The sequence below is a fragment of the Prunus persica genome, chromosome G2 (assembly GCF_000346465.2).
Source record: "Prunus persica cultivar Lovell chromosome G2, Prunus_persica_NCBIv2, whole genome shotgun sequence".
In the NCBI taxonomy this organism is placed as follows: domain Eukaryota; kingdom Viridiplantae; phylum Streptophyta; class Magnoliopsida; order Rosales; family Rosaceae; genus Prunus; species Prunus persica.
This window is the reverse complement of record NC_034010.1, coordinates 2251599-2273392: the sequence shown is the minus strand read 5'-3', so window position 1 is coordinate 2273392 and position 21794 is coordinate 2251599. Positions and strand designations below refer to the sequence as shown.

Sequence of the window (21794 nt, the reverse complement as noted above, 5' to 3'; positions counted from 1 at the left end):
TGGGGGGGGGGGGGAGCGGTGAGCCCAAGCTCAGGTTAGTCTAATGGCCCAGCTCCAGCTGCTGCTTTCTCACTCTGTTTGATAATGAAATGGTCTTTTTTCAACACATTCACACTTGCTTTTCTCCAACTACTACGTTATGAATTAACCAATAAAATTTATTGCTGAATATATGAACCCCCTCTTTGGACGACAACGACCTTGAAATTGCAGACAATAGAAACTGCATTGCAGAAAACGAAAAATGCAACGCAGAAAATAGAAACTGCATCGCAAAAAACGAAACCTGCAATGCAGGAAACAGAACTTGCAATGCAGAAAATAGAAACATGAATAACCTATTTTACATTATAGGTGGTCTTCAGTATGATTCCCCCTCTCCCAACATGTCTTGAATAAAAAAAAAAATTGTTTTGTTTTGTTTACATCTAGAGCTGAGCATTTTTGCCCAGACTCAACATTGCAGTTTCCCTTTCAGTATTGCAGTTTCCGTTTCTGCATTGCAGTTTCAGCTTCTGCATTGCAGTTTCCCTTTCTGCATTGCATTTTTCGTTTAGTACTTTCATCTTGGTTTTCCATTTTGATTCCTCACTTATTAATATATTTATTTTTCACCATACTCTGAAGTGCAATTTTTGCTTCTATAAAATTAATTTCTGTTTTAGTTTGTAGTTTTGTTCTTATAAATATTGTTTATACAATATCTGGCCAAAAACTCCTAAGCCAATCCAAGCAAATGGAAGGGAGTCCCACATCAACAAAACACAAGGAGAAGGGACTCTCCATCACTTATAAAAGGAGACCTCTCCCCTTCAAGAAAGGAGAGGGTGAGGCGGGCTACTAGGGCTCCATATTGCTCACTGGGGCCTCATGGGCTTACCCATGAGCCCATTTACAAGCTCACGAATCATTGGCCTTCAGCCAGATCCTCAGCCTTCAGCCTCTAGCTTTCCTACTTTCAGCCTTCGGCATTCGCCCTCTTCTTCTTGGGTCTAACCCTATGTGCAATGTATACAATCTTTATCATAATGAGAACATACTTCTCCGTGGACGTAGCTCATTATTCAGGTGAACCACGTATATATGTCTTCTGTATGCATGCCTATTTACTTACCGAATTCTCACATACTAAGGGTCCTCACCTTCAACATACATCACATATTTAAGTTGGTCTAATTACTACCCATCTAGTTTTTACCATCAACAGATTGGCGCCGTCTGTGGGAAGCGACATGAAAGGCTATGTCGTTCTCCTTCTCGAGTGCCCTCGGCACCCTACAACAAGTGCCCCTCAGCACTCTTACATTCAGTGCCCTCGGCACCCTTGTGAGCGGTTCCCTCGGCACCTCTTACAATCAGCCTTCGGCACCCTTACATCATTCGACGCGCGATGTCTTTACATCCCTCAATGATTTAGTGTCTGCCTTCGGCACCTTTACGTCATTCGGCGTGCGATGTCTTCACATCCTCCCAATGATTCAACATCTGCCTTCGACGCGCGATGTCTTCACATCCCCCAATGATTCGGCATCATTCTGCGCGTGCGATGTCTTCACATCCCCCCAATGATTCGGCATCTGTCTTCGGCACCCTTACATCATTTGGTGTGCGATGTCTTTACATCCCCTAATGATTTAGCGTCTACCTTCGGCACCTTTACATTATTCGGCGCGTGCGATGTCTTCACATCCCCCCAATGATTCGGCATCTACCTTCGGCGTGCGATGTCTTCACAGTCTCCCAATGATTTGACATCTACCTTCAGCGTGCGATGTCTTTACATCCCCCAATGATACGACATCTTCCTTCGGAGCCCAATGTCTTTACATCCCCCAATGATTCGGTGTCTGCTTTCGGCACCTTTACATTATTCAGCGCGTACAATGTCTTTACATCTCCCCAATGATTCGGTGTTTACCTTCGACCCAAAGCTTACGGCAGTAAGCCTCCTAAGCTTCCCAAGCTTACGGCAACAACTCCTAAGCCAACGGCATGCTCCCAAGTCTACAATAGTGCTCCTAAGCTTACGGCAGCAACTTCTAAAGCTTACGGTTGCAACTCCAGCATCAACTTTACGGCATCAGTTCGCAAACACTTGCGTTGCCGAACGGCACCCTACGGGTAGGGCTGGCAATGAGTCGTATCGTGTCAAGTTCGTGTCGTGTCGGGATAATAAACGTGTCAAGAATGCTCAACCCGAATCCAACCCATTTAATAAACGTGTCGTGTCGGGTTCGGGTCGTCTTTTATCATGCGGGTTTCGAGTCATGTAACGGGTTCATAAATAATAACATGCATGTTACAAAATTCACAACTGAAAAAATTTAAATTAAAAAAACAGAGAGAGTATAGAAAATACAAGGAAAAAAAAGAAAAAAAAAGATAGAGAGAGGAGAGAAGAGAGAAGGAAAAGAAAGAAAAAAAAAAATATATATATATATATATAAAGAGAGAGAGAGAGAGAGAGAGAGAGAGAGAGAGAGAGAGAGAGAGAGAGAGAGAGAGAGAGAGAGAGAGAGAGAGAGAGGAGATTGAAGGAAAGAAAGAAAGAAAAAAGAGAGGAGAGAAAAACTAAAGAGAAGGAAAAGAAAGAGAAAAAAAAAGAGAAGAGGAAAGGAAAAGAGAGAGAAAAAAAAAAAGAGGAGAAAGAAGAAAGAAGGAAAAGAAAGAAAAAAAATAAAAGAGGAGAAGAGAGACGGAAAAGAAAAGAAAACACCAAAAAAAAAACATTATAAATATCAAAAGGCATACCATAAAATCAAAAAGTTGTTTGTAGCATGGTGGATAAGATGTTTGAGAGAAATGAGGATGGTAGGGGTTCGAAACCCTTTGTGTGTGTGTTGAAGTCTCCATTTGTCTTTATTTTTTAGCGGGTTGTACACGGGTTGAGACGACCCGTTTAATAAACGGGTTAGATAGGTATTATAGCGGGTTAGTGGGTTGGCCCGAAACCCACCCGTTTATTAAACGGGTCAGAACGAGTTGACCCAAAATTGACCTGTTTTTTTATCGTGCGGGTTGAACCCGCTAATTTCTCGTGCGGGTTTCGAGTCGTATCCAAAATTGCCACCCCTACCCACGGGTAACACTTTTTTAGCGCCTCTTCTCAAGGTCATGCTGAATGGCACCTTCAATTATGACGCCTCTTCTCAAGGCCATGCCGAACGACACCTTCCATTACGGTGCTAATGCTACCTGCTGGCACCTCATGAAGAATTACAGCATCAGCTTCCATACAACAGCTCCAAAGCTTACGGCGACAGCTCCTAACCTATGATAGCTTCTAAAGCTTACGGCGGCAGCTCCTAAGCTTTCGGCATAAGCTTCCAAAGCTTACGGCGGTAGCTCCTAACTTACGGCATCAACTCCTAAGCTTACAAGAACTCTCAAAGCTCCAACAGCATATCTCAGCTCTTGTGTTGCTGAACGGCACCTAATGGAGACATTCCTGTCTTACAGTAACAAAGCTACCTGCCGAACGGCACCTCACGAAGAATCTTCTCCCTTACGATGCCTCTTCTCAAGAGCACATGCTGAACGGCACCTCATGGGGACATTTCTCTCTTACAGCACCAAAGCTACCTGCCAAATGGCACCTCACGAAGAATCTTCTCCCTTATGGCGCCAAGGCCATGTGCCGAACGGCACATTTGGAGACACTTTTCACTTACGGCACCAAGGCCATTTGCTGAACGGCAGCTTCTGTAGACACTTATCCCTTACGGTGTCAAGGCATGCCGAACGGTACCTTCCAAGAGACATCTTTTCATTCCATGCCTATGCCACATGCCGAATGGCACCAATGGAGAATCCTCTAAGCTTCCGGCACCTATGCCAACTACTGAACAACACCCATTATTGCAGTAACACCTTCAGCACCTACAATAGTGCATGCATCCAGTAGTTGTCATTCTACTCAAGCTCCATGCCCTTCAATAACTGCTACTCAGGACTTGGTACCTTTACCTTCGGTGATCATCGGGTACTGACTCAACAACTCTGCACCGATGCTGCATACAAGAGAAAGCGAAGAAGGAGCTGAAGCATTGCTTGGCCAGCACATTGATGACTACAAGTCCCCAATCAAGAAGTACCTCCTTAATCGGGAACTTGGGGGACTCCTGTTTGTACAATATCTGGCCAAACACTCCTAAGCCAATCCAAGCAAATGGAAGGGAGTCCCACATCGACAAAACACAAGGAGAAGGGACTCTCCATCACTTATAAAAGGAGACGTCTCCCCTTCAAGAAAGGAGAGGGTGAGGCGGGCTACTAGGGCTCCATATTGCTCACTGGGGCCTTATGGGCTTACCCATGAGCCCATTTACAAACTCATGGATCATTGGCCTTCAGCCAGATCCTCAGCCTCTAGCTTTCCTACTTTCAGCCTTCGGCATTTGCCCTCTTCTTCTTGAGTCTAATCCTATGTGCAATGTATACAGTCTTTATTATAATGAGAACATACTTCTCCGTGGACATAGCCCATTATTATATATGTCTTCTGTATGTATGCCTATTTACTTACCGAATGCTTTCATACTAAGGGTCCTCACCTTCAACATACATCACTTATTTAAGTTGGTCTAATTACTATCCATCTAGTTTTTACCATCAACAAATATCGTGTAACTGAATAAATATTACAAAAACAAGTTTGGTGTAGTGGTTTGTAAGTGAGCCTTCCTCCTTTTGAGGGTCATGGTTCAAGTCATCTTCAATGACACAAAATCTTTTATTTTTTTTTAAAGGTGAATAAAGGGCAACGGAGTTGGTCTGCCTGCTGTGGATGCTACGGCTGGCCGGCGGTGGGGGTTAGCTGGCGACTGGCCTGCGGTGGTGGGTGATGGGTGGTGGGTGGCGGCGGTGGTTGGTCGGTGACGGTGGTTGGCCGGAAAGGAGATAGCCGAAGGTGGACATGTGGCATGGTGTACTTGCCTTTGAAGGAGTGGCATAATGTATAATTTTGATATTTTTTTTAATTATATTATTATAAAATCAGGTACTACTTTCATTTTTTTTTTAAAAATGTAAACTCAATTTGAAAAAAGAAAGAAAAAAAAAAAAGCTAATGACAGTCGCCCGTGATTTCATCTTTTTATGTAAACCCATTAACTCTATTTCCACGTCAGCCAACTTACCATAGTAAGCTGATGAGAGTAGCACAATATTTCTTGTTCCTAATTTTCAAATATTTGTTATGCCTATTTTACCCTCAATGACTTTTATACTGTGAACTCCTCAATTATTATCTGATTTAATGTTAATTTTAGGTCAATAATTATTATATACGACTTTTTAAATAATTGTCACATTTATAAGTATTAGATCTTACCATCTATATTGTCGTTGATTGTGAAGAGCGTGTTGCCTAGCTATCAGCCGCTTTAGATGTATTTGTTTACTTATGCAAACATTTTTTTCCACCTCTCCTTTTTACCTTCTACTTCTTGCTTAATAGATTCATGATGATAGAATTTTTATACCTATTGTGATTTGATACCGTGTGTATAGGTAATGTGGGTTGGTTTTGAGACCTATTGTGGAGGTGATGAAATATAACCGTCCAAAAGTATTTATGTGTTCAAATATACACTGTTCTTCTCGGTGTTGGTATGATGTAAGTGCAGGTAGATGATTCTATTAATTATAAAATTATAAAATGTTTCGGATTTTAGAAGTTTTAGATTAAAATATTTAGAAAATTAAATCACGAGAGTCCAGTAATACATAAATAGTTGTATTTTGAATGGTAGAAATTTTAGTTTAGTATGGTCGGAGATGGCCTAAAAGTTGGATACTTTTATCTAATTTACCCAAAATTAATTGATCCCTTCTCCTATCTGGCTGGGCAAGGGAGATGTCAAAAATATCAAACATTAAACTGTATGTCCGACCCATTCCCGTCGGCTCAACTTTCTAACGCTGAAACTACACAGGAGAACAAAGGAAGCTCAAAACTTAAATCAGTTCAATCTGAAAATCCCTAATCTCCCCAAATTTCAGTTCCAATTCCAATCTTTACTTACCCAATTCTCGCAATCAACGCCATTGTCAAATGTTCAACAACAACAGCATATCAATCTCAGTCTCCGATGACGAACCGGACGAACTCGGCAGGATGCGAGTCCGAGTTAGAAGGAAGCGCAAGAAACCCGGCCACCGACTCAAGAACGAGTTCTTGCACCGAGTCGTTCGGAAGCTCGTCAGATACTGGGCTCTTCTAATCTTTCTCCCAGCCCTTGGGTTGCTCCTCTACGAGGCATCGAGGATCGGGAGGAAGCCGAGGTCGGTGGCCAACACAGAACTCGGTGCATCAGAAAAGTCGACCTTGGTGGACTCGGAACTCAGTAACGTCACGAACCCGAGTTTGGAGAAGAAATCGGACGGGAATTTGAATCGGCTTGATGCTACGACTCGCGTTGTAGGAGGCGTTAGGCAACGTAAGTCCTCAGTCTTTTGTTTTTTTTAATTATATTCGTTTTTCAATTGTAAGATGCGTAAACGAAATTGTGCTAAGAACAAGATTTTTTTTTTTTTTTGGGGGGGTTCTTTTAGAATATGATGAACGATTCTGCAATCTGCATACTGTTATGAGTTAGTTTCTCTGTTTTCCTACTGAAGTTGTAAGTTTCAGTTAGTGTAAGCTAGAATGGTGCCTTTTAGATTAATTTGATTGTTAATTATCATCACTTACTTGATACCGACATCAGTTTAGGATTGGGAGAGGCTGTGTTTTAGTGGAACTGATAATTGGGTTGTGTATTTTACTGTGATGGAAATTTAATTTAGCCAAAATTGGAATATTCAAGCAGTTCGATATGTGATGCAAATTTGTGGATAATATTAGGTTGCTTGAAGATCCTATCTCCTGAAGAACTTGAGCATCTGGAAATTCCTGTGCGTGAAGAGGCCAATAGTCCTGTTAGTAAAGTGTTATACATATCAGAGAACGATACTCCATTCTTAGGAGGGAACAGCACTCTGTCTCAAGAGCACACAGATGCCACAAGATTTAATTTATTTACTGGAAGTCAAACTCTAGATCAAAGATCGAAAACGTTTAAGGTTATAAGCTGCATCTTTGTTTCTAATCCTTGAACTGGTTTAGTAGTATATTTGGTCATTGTCATCTTAAGGATAAAGGTTCACAACAAGGCAACTTCTTTCTTTGGATTTTGATATGGTGCTATTTTCATTTTGAAGCATGTCAAGGCCTGATTTTAAACAACAAGATAATATTTTGTACCATCAAGCAGTGTTCATATTTTAGAAATTTGTTGCTCACAGGTAAATGAAACTGTTAGTATGAACTGTGGTTTCTACAGTGAAAATGGAGGGTTTAAGATCTCAAATGAAGATAAAGACTACATGCAAAGTTGCAAGGTTGTAGTGTCCACATGTGCATTTGGTGGTGGAGATGATCTTTATCAGCCTATTGGAATGTCAGAGGAATCACTTCGAAAGGTTTTTTTTTTGCCCTTTTCAGTAAAATATTACTGCTTGCTATAGAAGTTCTCTGTTTTTATAAGGTAATGAATGAATGCAGGTTTGCTATGTCGCATTTTGGGATGAAGTTACTCTAAGTTCACAGGAATCAGCTGAACATAGAATTGATGGCTATGGATTTATTGGAAAATGGCGCATTGTGGTTGTTAGGGATCTTCCCTTCGCGGACCAAAGGTTAAATGGAAAAATCCCAAAGGTAACAACTTTTAGAGTTGGCCTATATTATTATCTTTTCACTCTATTATCACTCAGTGTGCTTTTGGTTCTATTTAACACAATATATCCTGATCATGCTACTCTCTTTTCATGTGTCATTTTCTTTTTTGTTTTTGGCAAAAAATTGTGTTTTTCATTATTCATTATCTTTTCACGTGTGACCTATTTTCTGTAATTGCTAGCTTTGTTCTGTGTTCTGTGCATTAGCGAAGTCGAGTCAATTATGTTAATTTAAGCAGAAGAATATTAATCAAAGAGACGCTGATCTGTTCTTCATAGTACAATCAGTTTAAGCTGAATGTCAAATATCCTTGAATTCTTATTACAAGTACTAGTCTAATATCACATATAGGTGTGTGTGAATATCTATCTGAGACTTCATGTATTTTTTCTGGTGTTAGATGTTGGCCCATCGTCTTTTTCCTCATGCAAAGTATTCCATTTGGGTAGATTCAAAATCCCAATTTAGGAGAGACCCCTTAGGGGTGCTTGAAGCCCTTCTTTGGCGTTCAAATTCTGTACTCGCAATCTCAGAACATGGAGCTCGCAGTAGCGTTTATGATGAGGCGAAGGCTGTTGTCAAGAAAAACAAGGCCAAACCAGAAGAAGTTGAGGTGCAGTTGAGTCAGTACCGCCATGATGGCTTACCAGAAGACAAGAGGTTCAACGGAAAGAAGGGTATGCTTCTCATTCCTTTGACTTGCGTAGACATCATCTCTCTAATGAAATATTGATATTTATGATCCTTCATAATTGTATTAAGCTCTTTTGCTTCTTTGTTGACTGTTTTATTTTGAAATAGGAGTAGTTTAGCCTACTGCCTACCTAATTCTGCATAAAAAGTTTACTGTCTGTTGGGTTTTATTGAGTGCAAATGTCTTAAAATGTTTGAGAAGTAAAAATCAAACTTTCAAATCAATGTAATTATTTAATTTCTGTTATCAGTTCTGTTTTTAAATTTTGTATTCGACCTTTCATCATAGTCATAAACTGATGCCAGTCTGCCATCCTTGACATCAGTCCACTTCTGATTCATGTTTGCCCAATCTGTGAAAGTGGGTTATGAGCCCTTGCCCGCAGTCTGCTGCCGCCATTCTTATTTAGATACTTGAGTTAAGAAATAACCATTCTTAAATATGAAAAACTCCATATCTATGGCATGCAGAAGCCTATGATCTCAATGTACTGCATTTTGTTCCGATGCTGAATCATATATTGATGACCTGTGCAGCTTTAGCCGAAGCATCTGTTATTGTGAGGGAGCATACATCATTGACTAATATGTTCATGTGCCTCTGGTTCAATGAGGTGGTTCGTTTCACTTCTCGTGATCAGCTGAGTTTCCCATATGTATTATGGCGGTTGAAAGTGCTCAAGAACATCAACATGTTCCCTGTATGCACCCGGAAAGATCTTGTTAATAGTATGGGCCACATACGAAAGGCTAAGCCACTAAGAAGTTGATGGTAATTGGGTAGTACTTCGACTTCTCAATTATTGAATAGGGGTGTGCTGGGGCGGTCAGGCACTAGTAAATTCCTTCATTTGTTTGTAATGTCAATTGGTCGCTTACATATTTGAATTTCTGTTCATAAAATTTTACAGGAAAAATGGATTTTAGCTTTACCATTGGTTGTGTAGGACTTGCATGGACTTGAATGCCTGAGTTGTGCTTTATGGGTCTTAAGGTTAGCGTTTGAACATCTATTTTTCTCTTTCCACATGACATGGTCTTGGTAGGGAATATGTTTTGAATTGTAGGTGTAAAGGGTACGGAACCTACCCCGACAATCCATAGTGAAAAAGAACAAATATTTTGTCTTGCAAAATGCCACATTGTTCATTTCCTTTTCAAGTTCGAAAAGGCTCTGAATTGCCCTAATTGTTGTAGCCAAATCACACCAATGAAATTATGAAATATTTGTTGTTCATAATCTCTGTGTGCTAAATCGGCATAGACTTGTACATTTGGGAGGAACACTTCGGATTTCTGGGATTCATAAAGTCGTTCTCGTGAGGGTTGCTTTGGAGGCCAATATGAGGGACAAGAAGTCAATAAACTAAAAGAACTCAGCATTGAATCTTACTTAGGTACAAAATTTCCAGGCTGGTTAGGACATCAATCTTCCTCTAATCTAGTGTCTTCAACTTCTCCACAGCAAAAATTGTCGGTTCTTGTCATCACTGGGGTAGCTACACTTCCTCAAAGAGCTTACTTATTTACGGGTTAAATGGAGTGGAGTCAATTGGTCCCGAGGTTTTCGGTAACGGTACCTGCACATTTGAACCATTCAGATCTCTTCAAGTTTTGAGCTTCTACAAAATGGAGTGGCAAAAGTTCATATATGGATGTCGGTAACAAAGAAGGTAGAGCTTTTCTTAATCTTTCTAGGCTGTGTCTGGCAAATTGTCCCAAACTAATCAGGACATTACCATTAGCCCACTTCCCAAATCGTTAAGAGCTCAAACTGAGTAACTCTAGGATTATGGACTCCCTTACTATTTCACAAAAACCTACATGCCCGAAACTCCATTGGCTCAGTTTCTTGGAGATATCTCTGTGTCCCATGTTTCGAGTGTTTTCCCTGAGGGAGGGCTGCATGCGCTCAACTTGACAACCTTAAACATTTCTGGACGCAAGATGTTGAGATCACTGCCACAAAAGATGCACATCCTTCTTCCATCTCTTGAGTCTATGCGCATACAAGATTGTCCAGAACTGGAGTCATTTCCTGAACGAGGACTGCCACCAAACTTAGAATCACTTTGCCACTACAATCTTTCGAGTCTTAAGACTATAGATGGCGAGGAGTTTCGACGCCTCAACTCTCTTAAAACATTGTAGAATTGTGAGATGCCCTAAGCTCCAGTGCTTGCCAGAAGCAGGGCTGCCCGCATCTCTTTGGCTATGTAAAACTTCGCAAACGTCCTTCACTGCAACAACGTTGCGAAAGAGAGAAAGGGGGGACCTGACCAAAACTATATGCGATCAGGATCTGATTTGACATGCTAATGTCGAGCACTTGTTCTGTGGTATGTGCTAGAATATAGAGGAAAATGAGAGTGAGAATGAGAGTGAGTGTGAGATTGAGAGAGAGGATAAGAGGGAAGGATGGGAGGAAGGAGTAACAAAAGTGAAAACAAAAACTTGAAAGTAAAAATAATTTCAAATAGATTTCAGTTTTTAATTTTCGTTTTCACTTTTGTTACTCATTCCTCCCATCCTCCCATCTCATGATCCACGTCATGTTATTAAGGAAATTGGCATGTTATTAAGGAAATTGGCTTTTGATTTGGTTCATTATACTCATTTGAATGCATTAGCTTTATATGAAGTGGGATAATGAAGTTTAAAAAAAAAAAGTGGGCATCCTTCCACTTCCCCAAATAATTTATATAAAAAATTAACGAAACATATGCTTCTTATGTAGTTTTAGGACTATGACACGCTATTTTTGCAAGTAGCATTTTCCTGTTATAATATATAATTCTTTTTATTATTATTTAATATAAGTGATAGTTTGAACTACAAGAAGGAGGGGTTTCTCTCACATACTTTTAAAATTTCATGAGGATTTGAACATGAAATCACTAATCTGTAAGTCAATGTCATTTTTCACTCGACTCGTTGACTTGTTTGGTCTGATAATACACACTGTTTGGATATGGTTAGAAATGTAATCTAGATCTTTTGGGTAATGACAGGGATTAGGTTTAGTTATAATATTTGTTCGTTGTTTGGATGTTTTTTTTCAAGCCATTTAATTTTAGAACTCAACTTGGACCCAATTAATGTAAAAAGGCATGGGATTGGTGCTAGTAGAAAATACAATTTGGGATTGGCCCCTACAAATAGTGGCAGGCAGTTCATTTAGATGAGTAATAAAATAATTAATCTTTTTATAAAATAAAATAAAATAAAATAAAAAGTTCCGAAAAATATCAAAATAGAAGATAAAATGCATTTTGACTAGTCAGAAATTGCAAATTCGAGGAGACCACTAGTGCAAGCTACGTTTGTTACGGTATGGATGTGGCAAGAGTGCACGTCTGCACGCTCCTCTTCCTCCGGTGACTGCAGCGACCAGAAACAATACAAAACCGCGTTGTTGACAATTTGAATTACATAGGGCCTGGCTGGATTCTGGAAACTCCTCGAGAGTTTGTAGCCCGCACGTGTTTTTATAGGTGTACGTAGTTCACTATAATGTTTCTATAGTTGACCACATTTGCTACCAATCTGACCAACACTACATCCACATATCATGTAGTGTATTTTCACACAAACTATCAAGATGCTATGTGGGTTCAAACTTAAGATTATTAGTCTGTAAATTAATATCGTTTTTTACTTGATTGGACTTCGTTGACTCATGTAATGTATATCTTAATTGCAGTGGCAGAGCTCGTAGCTTGTCTTTAGGGGGGCCAATACTGTAGTTTCAAGGTTTTTTAGCTTTATATTTCAACTGATATAGCAGCAAGTATTTAAGAGTTATTGATTTTTTTATGGAGTTTGGGGGAGCCACGGCCACTGCAAGCCTGTATGTGGCTCCGCTCTTGCTTAGTTGCATAAGATACGTGTATTATATATGTATGTATGTATTTTCATATATATTTTAATAATACATATAATATTCATATATTATACACGTATTTTCATATATTATTAAAATAAAGACTATAAACTACAAATTGCAAACAAATATTAAAATATATAACGGCTGAATTTTTCACAGTATTATTTTCCAAAATTTTGTCAAATAATACACGTGTGTATTTTCTTCGAACTGTTCTCATGGTTTTTATCATCTACGCCTGAAACTTTTCCTAGGGTAGTAACAAAATCGTACATCTAGACAAACCGGAAATGGGTGGGGAAAAAAAAAAAAAAAAAAAAAGATGCCCCCAAGCCGAGGATGTTTTACTCACCAGCTAAAGTGCAACAAAAGATGGATGACAAACAACAGAAACGACCTGTACAAAGTAAACACATTATTTTGACCCCAACAAAAAAAGTCGTACCGTTTCATGGCCAATGTTTTTGTTTTTACAAACAAGACCACGTACGTACGTAGTTTTGAAAATAAAAAAGACAATGACGGTGTGAATTTGCTGATCATGATTTGAGACAGGGGTGCCCAAAGCACTATTCTAAGGCATTTACGGTATCCAAAACCTTATCATATTGCCAGACTAAAAATTCTCTTTCTATCTTAAAAGAAAAAGTGGAAAATAAGCATAGGATTCTTGTTGATGTTGTCTGTGCTAATACTGAATCTGTGTCCAAAAATGATGTCATTTCCAGATATTTATGTCATTTGAGTTTACTTTAGAGTTTATATGGAAAAGATAATACTTAAATAAAGGGTTTATTATATAAAACCCTTAAATTTAAGGGTCATTTCAAATTGGTGTAGACTTTCCTTTTAGGTTTGTCATGAGTTTGTATATGATTTTATTGGATATCAATTTAAAATGACTCTCATAGTTTGGGAGATTTTAGGTAATTAACTCTTAAATAAAAGTTAAGAGAAAAACATAGAATCACACACCAATAGAGCTATCAATGGGTCGGATCCGGATATGAATTTAGTTATTAACATTTCGTTGGATTATCGAATCGGATCAGATTTAAATTATTTTTTTTGTATCGGATCGGATCGGCTATACACAAACTTGTCTAGTTGTATTTGTCTTTAGTTAATTGGAGGAAATATCATGTTCGATTCACATAAATGGTGAGGAAGATATGTATTTGTGATGATTTCAATATTTAGTTAGTTGGATAACAACCGTTATAAGAGTATTTTGTAAATATCCCATCATTTGTCAAAAAATTAAGAAAAAAAGGATTTAATTTTAGTCATAGATAATGCAACAATGCATAAAATAAAAGCAGAGAATCTGAACTGCATTTGTTCATCCTTGTTTACGCAGCTTACAGTTGTAGGCAACAAGGCCCAAGTGGACCCAATTGCCCACAAACGTGTATATCAAGCACCCAGGAAAGTACACAATTAGATAAGCACATTTGACCGCCGACATTCCCCCCGTTTTTTAATTTTCAATTGGGCATGGTGGAGGATGCTTTGCTTTGTCTTGCACACGCACCTGGTTTTGCTACTCTCTGTGTCTATCTATTAAGCTAACGCTAACACGCCATGCGGACTTTTTCAAACCAAACCAAACTTGTATATAAAGCAAAAGTCTCCAAAACAGAACACAAAACAAACTTCCAATTCCAAAGCTCCTCATTGTATTGCATTTGCAATGATTCTTTTGGTGCAAAAGTTTGATAAATTTTACTCTAAACTGGAGAATTTCCATCACCAAAAACACAACCACCAATCACAAGCCTTAACAGCATCTCTGGAGGCTTTCAAATCCCATGTTTCAAATTGCTTGAACAAATTGTCTTTAAGTTCAAAATCTGGCTTAGAAATCCCATCTTTTTCATGGATTCAACAGTGTTTTGAGCTCCTACCCATTATCAACCATGCTTTTGCCAAGCTAGTTGTGGCCATAGACTATCCTGTGAGCAAATGGGAAGCTGCTTCTGTGGATGAGTATCTCAAATACAGTTTGAATTTGTTGGAGCTTTGCAATTCCATTAGTTCCTCTTTGTCTCATCTTGGGAAGGCTAGGCTTTCACTAGCTCATGCTTTGAGCCTTGTGGAGAATTCATCACTTTCTTTGGCTTTAAAGCATCTGAAGCCAATCCAACCAAAGGGTTTGAACAAGGAACTCAGATTCCAAGGAAATGAAGAGATTGGGAAACCAAGGTGTCCCAATATTAGCAAGCAAGCTGTTATTGATCAAGCTTTGGTGGTTATGCAGGGTATGGTATTTTGGGTATGTGGGATTTTGATGTCTGGCTTAGTTGGGGAAGCCAAGCCATACTTGGAGATGAGAAGTTCAGGTGGAAGGTTTGTTGATTCATGGCTTCCTGGATTGGATTTGAGAGCAAGTGAAGTAATTGTGGAGAGAAATGGTGTTTTGAAAGAGGTGAAACAGCTTGATGATGCAGTGGCTGGCCTTGCTGCTGCTATTGGAACTGGAAAAAGCAGTGATGAAGCAGCTGAGGAATTAAAGAGAAGATTAGAGGTGTTTGAGAAGTTGGTGGAGGGTTTTGGGAAAGAGGTGGATTGTCTCTTCAACAAGGTTTTGGCTGGGAGAAATCAATTGCTCAATGGCCTTGGACAGCAAAAGCAGTAGAGAACAATTGTATAATTTAGTCTGTACAGAATATTGTTGTATGTTTATTGATTTTACCTTTTTTTTTTTAATCATTGTAATCATGTATTCTTTTTCCACATAAAAACATTTTGAAAAACCAGAGTTTGTTTTGTATATAGCAAAAATAAATTAAAAGACTTAACCTTGCTGCATAATTTGAACCTTTCACTTTCAAAACAATGGCTGAGATTTAACGAACTTCCAAAAGTACTCTAGGTACTCTAAAATCCGACCAAGGAGAGCTACAATTTGTAAATATCCAAAACAGATTACATTTTCATATTATTTTTTTTAATTTTCAGGCCTCAAAGCAAATTACAAAGGAAACAAGTATAACTAACTAGAGCAGCTTCCTCTCCATAAGCCAAACCTCCCAAGAAAGGAACTTCTATGTCTTCACATTGATGATTTCGGGTCACCTACGGATTCTACCTTCTCTTTTACAAGTTACTGACCTTTCGACGAAAGCTAATAAGCTACACTCTCAACTGTATGAAATTCATCTCTAGCATCTGTTGATTCTATGGCAAAGAGAACCTCAGAAACAATTACAGGGCTAATTGGCTCCCTGAGTCATTGGAGTGAGCTTCTCTTTCTGGAGCCTTCCTCTTGCCATAAACATCACTTGGCAGCCTGGCAAAAGGACAGTAGATGTACAACCAACAGAATATGATAACAATGTTAATTTTCACTTGAGAAACTTGTTTTACATCAACTGTAAAACAAGAAATCATAGGAGCAAATAAATTTAAAGTTTTCTTAACAGGGCTGGGGTATATTTTGGCTGGCCCATCCTAACCACAATCCATCCCCAAAATTTATTTGAGGCCTTTTAGTCTCAATTGTACAGTTGGGCATATTTATTTACTTATATTTTTTATTTATATAAAACCTCGACGATACGAAGAAATTTGTTGAAATAGATAAAGGATACATGAAGAAAGAGGAACAAAAAGGACAAAACCCCTCTAAGAGAAGCTAAATAAGATCATAGCAAAATAAAAGGCTACAAAATCAAGTTAACCTATAGCTAGGGAGCCCTGTAAGGTCCTGTGAAAAGGCTGTAGTTGCAAAAGAAGGAACAGAATCCCTCCTGTGGGAGCCAGATTAGTCCACCCTGTAATCAGCCAAACAATATGACTGTTTTGTCATAGATGAGTTCTACTCTTTGAAAGAACATCAAGCACATCTAAAAGATACTATATAGTTTGACCATATTGAAATTAACATTTGAGTTGTTTACATTAGTTTTCTAGTAGTAATCAATTTTACTTGCAGTATGGATGAGTACTATATATTTATTTCACCAGTAATAAACTTTTAACACTTTACTTTGCTTCCCTCTACCTCTCCCTAAAATTTTCCATGCTCTGCCACTGCTGAGCAATGGGCTAGGCAACTAGGAAATATTATCTAAATCTATTAAGTAGCCTAGGATGCACAAGAAACAATAAGCAACAACAGTTTTTCAGTTTATTTGAAGGTTATTTTGTTAATAAGGAAAGAATAGTACCCTAAATGCAAGGTGATGTCAGAATCTCCATTCTCAAATGCAAAATTGCTGACCAAATCTGGGCTTGTGACACCATGGTGTACAAGGGATTTCTCTTTTTCCACAGGATAATATTCCAGATAAGATGGGACTGCACGGTCAGTTTGTGGAAATAAACACCGAAGCTCCTCAACCTACAATATAAGAATAGGCCATAACAGATACATTACATAATATACAAATCACTCACAGGGAAGTAAATGTCAGAAACTGATCAAATTTTCATTAGCAGGAAGAATGTTGTTTACCTGTCTGCGCAACGTTTCATTCTCAAGTATAGCACGCTGTTCCTGGAGGAAACAAATAGCTGAAAATTAAATACCGGGTAAAAGTGTGCAACTTAGTCTTTTCTATACATACGAGTGTAGATGCAAGGTCATTGTGCAACTTATACCTTAAAGCCAAGCTTTTAAAACCAGAACATAAGTATATAAGGAAAAACTTTACATTATAGATTAGTCACTCTCTTCCTTTTCCTGTCACTTTTCATTGTCATATCCCTTTCTCTTTTTCTTTTTTCTTTCCTTTTGCTCTAAATCATTGTGATTATCCATACTTCAAAGTAAAAGTAGCTTAATCGAAACAAAATAGTATCTTTAGTAAACTTCAAGAAAAATTGCAGCTTTCATATGTTTGCAGAAATGAATTTTCTTCTTTAGTTCTTTAGAAAGTGATACTTCAGCATAAACTACGCAGTGCTGCTACTACAGCTTTAACTTTAAAAAAGACTAAAAAATTGGGTTGTGCTTCCATGTACCTGTACTCTTGATTGCTCTAGTTGCTCCACTAGTAATTGCTCCTGAAATAGTAGAATATATATTCAGGCCTTTCAGATTGCAGGAATTAGTACATGTTACAATCTGCAACATAATCTGGCATCTCTACTGAATATCTGAAAGGAAAAAAAAAATGAAAAAGGAAAATATAATAGAACCTTCCTCTCCTTCACTGACAATAATCCTTCATTTAATTGCTGTTCTAGTTGCTGCAATTCTTTCAAGCTCAAACCAGTCAAGTCCTTACCCAATAGCCTTCTACACATTCAGAAAAAATATAATTATTACGTGTAAGGATCTCACAGTATTCCAAAAATAGAAGAATTGAGTAAATACATACACTTGTTTCTTTTGTAGCTTTGCAAATTCATCCTTTAGAACATCCAGCTCCTTGGAGTCTTGCTTCTGAAAAGAAAGATAGAATTATCAATAGAATGCTGAATCCTCAAAACTATGATCGTGGAAAGAAAAAAAAAAAAACAAAGTATGACAAACAGAAAAGGTTCTCAAGGAAGCAATTAAAACTGTCCTAGGTACTGTTCAGACTTGAATCTCAACTAAAATCATCTCATGCAGACCAAAACTTCATAAAATGAACATTGTGTGTCAATAATCTTTTTCTAATATACTTCATTGTTTTCACAACTACTGCAAAAACAGGGTATTACTCATACACTATTTACATCCTTCTGTCGTTTTATGAAATTACAGTAACTATGTCGCTTCACTCTTTATATATGTCACTATATTTAAAACTCATATGATCAGCATCACTATTTCTAATACCTATACAAAACTAAATGTCATTGCCAGCAACCGGACAATTCTTAAAACCTTTCATAGCGTTATATCTCCAATACAATCCACGAAGGTCAGAATAACTTCTGGAAATATTATGGGAGGTCCTTGCTCCAAGTGAGGTTAACATAATTTACCTAGGGAAAAGAACAATTTTGAACATATTAAACATATTCACTAACATATATTTCGCTTTGTCCATACAGGTAAGACTGACATGCAACAGGAGGAAGAACAAATTACCACAGGAAGAACCAACAAATTAACAAACTTGTCCATCTTAAAATTTGTGTTACAACATAAAAAATCAACAAGTGTCGAGTATATAAACTTGTTGAGCAGAATACCTCTGCCTTGCATTCTTCTGCTGCATCCTCTGAAGAATCTAAGCACTTGTTATACCTTGAAAGAGTTCGCTTCATACTACAAAAGTACGAACAGATCAACATCAGCAGTGTTCCACTCAGACGAACAGAGAAAATTTAATTTCAACTTGCTTTATCACTTCATTTACAGCAATACTTCTAAGTTGTTTTTTGGTCCAAGGAACTGGTAATAAACCACTGAGTTAATGCTTCTTCTCAAGCTAGACGCAATATCCAAAATGCTTTTGCCAAAAAAACTAAAATATTGTAGAAAGACAAAAATGGGTCCATAGAAACCAGAAACAATATCCATATTGTAATCCAATCAGTTAACAAAAGTTAGTTGAGTCTTTAATTCATGTTTGGAGAAAAAGTGTAGGTCATCTCCAGCGGAAGAGCAAAGGCTTACAAGAGTAGAGATAGAAAATTTCCAAAATGTAATTACACATGAGGACTATTAACTTTCATTCAAGTGATCACCTTCTATACAATTAAGGACTGTCAAACAGAGAGAGAAAGAGAGGAGACTTGCTTCTGCAAAGTTAGCAGGGCATTAGAGAATACAGACAAATTGAAACAAAGGATCATGTATTCTTTTTTGGTCAATTCCTACATTTGGGGGAGGAAAAATTTGAACTATGGATTCTAGAGAGGAATGACACCAATTGGCATTTGACTTCTGCTTAATACGGAGTCATCAATTGGTATAAAGAAGGACACAAGACAAACTAAATTCAAGCCTTTTGATAATACCCCATGCCCACTGGCTTTCAGGTATTTCCACCACGCCAAGACTTCAGAAGTCATTCTAATATCCCATTATGGAACAATCTAGCTGACCTTGCCTTGGACAAGAGAAAAGAGCATCTGAATATTCCAATCCCTACAATCAACCACTGTCCAGCTTAACAAGATGCACAAAGGAGCAACAACCAAACAGGGGAGTTCCAAGAAATGGCATTTCCTTTTAAATGCAGTGGAGTGTTTATGATTCTGCTAAGGGTGTGAGTACTAGAGCGACCAGAGTTATCAGTAATATAAGCTGAAATTGGTCTTCTGATAGTTCTGACTGATCAACTGGTTCTGAATTAAGCACCAGCAGCACTAGTAGCTTACCAAGGTTCATTTCAGAGTCAATTAAGCATCAGCAATACTAAAAGAGTCGAAAAAGAAATCGATCCAACATCATAAAAGTTAGAACAAAAACCACTTAAAATATACTTCCAAACATGAACATGTTATCAAGAAACTCAATTATTTGCATAATTACTTCAAAAGTTACTCATGAGAAGACCACATCATAGGTGAAATCGCCCCCAACTTAATAATTATAAATAAACAAATTGGCACACAACGTGGAGAACATTTTATATAAAAAAGAAAAAAAGGAAAATGAAGTACATACCTAAAAAAGAATAAGAGGAAACGGAAACATGAGCATCCGCTAGTTTGTAAAATAAAATAAAAACAATAAAAAAAATGAAGAAAAAAATGTAATAGACATTGAAATTTTTGAAGCCAAATAAAAAAGGGAAAACCCAAAACCCCAGATAAATTCCTAAAAAGTATGCAGTCATGAGGAAATTAGGTGAACCAACTAAGGACAAAAGCTTTATCAAGCTTTATCAATAAACCATCACAGAAAATCAGAAGAAACACATGCATGAACCTCAAAATTTCAGAAGAAAGAAAAAAAAATTGGTAATTTGTGCCCAAAAGAAAGAAGTATAAAAATTCAGATACATACCCAGCACTGGAAAACTCAAAAAGCTTTCCAGTATTAGAGAAGATAATAACAGCAACCTCAGCATCACAAAGAATAGCCAATTCTTGAGCCTTTTTGAGCAACCCAGCACGTCTCTTTGAGAATGTGACTTGTCTGCTATTAGCATTCTCAATCCTCTTGATCTCAATCTTCCCCCTACCCATCTCTCAGAACCCCAAACCCAAACTACCCAAATGCTCAAAACCCACAAAGGAACCAACCACAGCCGAAAAACTTAAATTCCAATTCAAAGTCTTTCTGGGTTTTCTCTGTGTCGGTCTCCCTCTCTCTCTCTAAAAGAGTGCTATTTCCCTCTCTAGCCGTTCTGAGGGTCCTTGGGAAAGAGACGGGTTGCCAAAATTAGATTGGGGAGAAGATAAAGGGGCGTGTGTGAGAGAAAAGAAAGCGTTTTTGCCCCAAATGGCGAAAGCTCGGAAACGGCAAGTTTGCATGGCTCTGTTTACTATTTAGAGTGGTTGCATGACTCTGTTTTGCCACATTTGGAGTGTTTTGGGTGTTAATGGGTCTCTTTGTGGGACCCACTTTTCCTTCCTTTTTAAAATTGTATTTGAGTTTCTTTTAGTCAGTCTGGCTTTTGTGGGTCCCACTTTTACATTTCAAAATTATTTTTATTTTATTTTTCTATTTTCCTTTATTTTATTTTATTTATTTATGATTATCTATGTGCTATAAACATGGTAGTTTAATGTTGCTGCTAGGTATAGTAAATCAAGTGGCCAAAATTAGAGAGAGAGAGAGAGAGAGAGAGGCAGGCAGTAGGCTTATTTTGTGTTCTTTTCTGTTTCCACATTTAGAGTCCCATTGGCAATTTTTGCAATGGGTCTGTTGTGAAACCCACTTGCCCTTGGGCATCTAATTCTCTCTTCTTTCAATTTGCCACATTAAGAAGTTTCTGGTTACATTTAAGTGATACATTTAGTAAAGCCACTGCCAATTTTAGACAAGGGCATTGCCTAATTTGTAAAAGCACTTTTGCTGTTTTTGGAAGGAATGTCAGGACTATTGACTCTTCTTTGCTGTCATGAGCAAATTGGGAAGGGTCTCATGACTCATTTGGGCTGCAAAAGATTTTTTTCCTTCCCATAATTAAAGTGATTTTATTGCTATATATAGGTTAGGCCTAGAGAAGGGTTGTCAAAAACTATTCCATATTTGTATGTAGGTAGATAGGGTATGACTGTAAATTTGCTTGAGGAAGAGTGCACCATTTATGTCTTGGAATACAGGTGAAATGGCTCTTCTAAGCCATGATTCATAGTGACCCACATTTTTAAGAAAGAAAGATATTGAATTTGGATTGGTTCCTCAACCTCAAAGTAAACTTGCACATATCCATAATGGAATTATTTTTACCATTTAAAGAAAAGTTATCAAGAATGTCTTCCACTTTTATTTTTTAAAATTAGGAGTGTATGATAACTATTTTGGAGTACCAACAACAATTTCTTAAAATCTATTTAAGTATCCAACTTTGATAGGTCTTAATTTAATTCTTGGCTTGAGATTCATCACTTAAGATGGCGATTACCGAGTAAAAAAATCCTCTAATATACGGC

General features: G+C 37.9%; 3 protein-coding genes across 3 annotated transcripts; 2 read left to right on the top strand and 1 right to left on the bottom strand.

The window, feature by feature from the left end:
• LOC18785271 lies at positions 5827-9562 on the top strand. Its single transcript, XM_007217880.2, has 6 exons — positions 5827-6440; positions 6848-7065; positions 7288-7464; positions 7547-7702; positions 8124-8400; positions 8954-9562. The coding sequence occupies exons 1-6, from the start codon at positions 6056-6058 to the stop codon at positions 9184-9186; spliced, it is 1446 nt and encodes a 481-aa protein (XP_007217942.1). The 5' UTR covers positions 5827-6055; the 3' UTR covers positions 9187-9562.
• Positions 13996-14940, top strand: LOC18786023 (protein BPS1, chloroplastic). The gene has a single exon (XM_007218647.2). The coding sequence runs from the start codon at positions 13996-13998 to the stop codon at positions 14938-14940; it is 945 nt and encodes a 314-aa protein (XP_007218709.1).
• On the bottom strand, positions 15163-20972 carry LOC18787465 (agamous-like MADS-box protein AGL15). The gene is made up of 8 exons (XM_007219412.2): positions 20200-20972; positions 18435-18510; positions 17630-17694; positions 17448-17547; positions 17271-17312; positions 16762-16803; positions 16475-16647; positions 15163-15594 (listed from the first exon to the last, which is right to left on the bottom strand). Exons 1-8 carry the CDS (start codon positions 20379-20381, stop codon positions 15510-15512), a joined length of 765 nt encoding a protein of 254 aa, XP_007219474.2. The 5' UTR covers positions 20382-20972; the 3' UTR covers positions 15163-15509.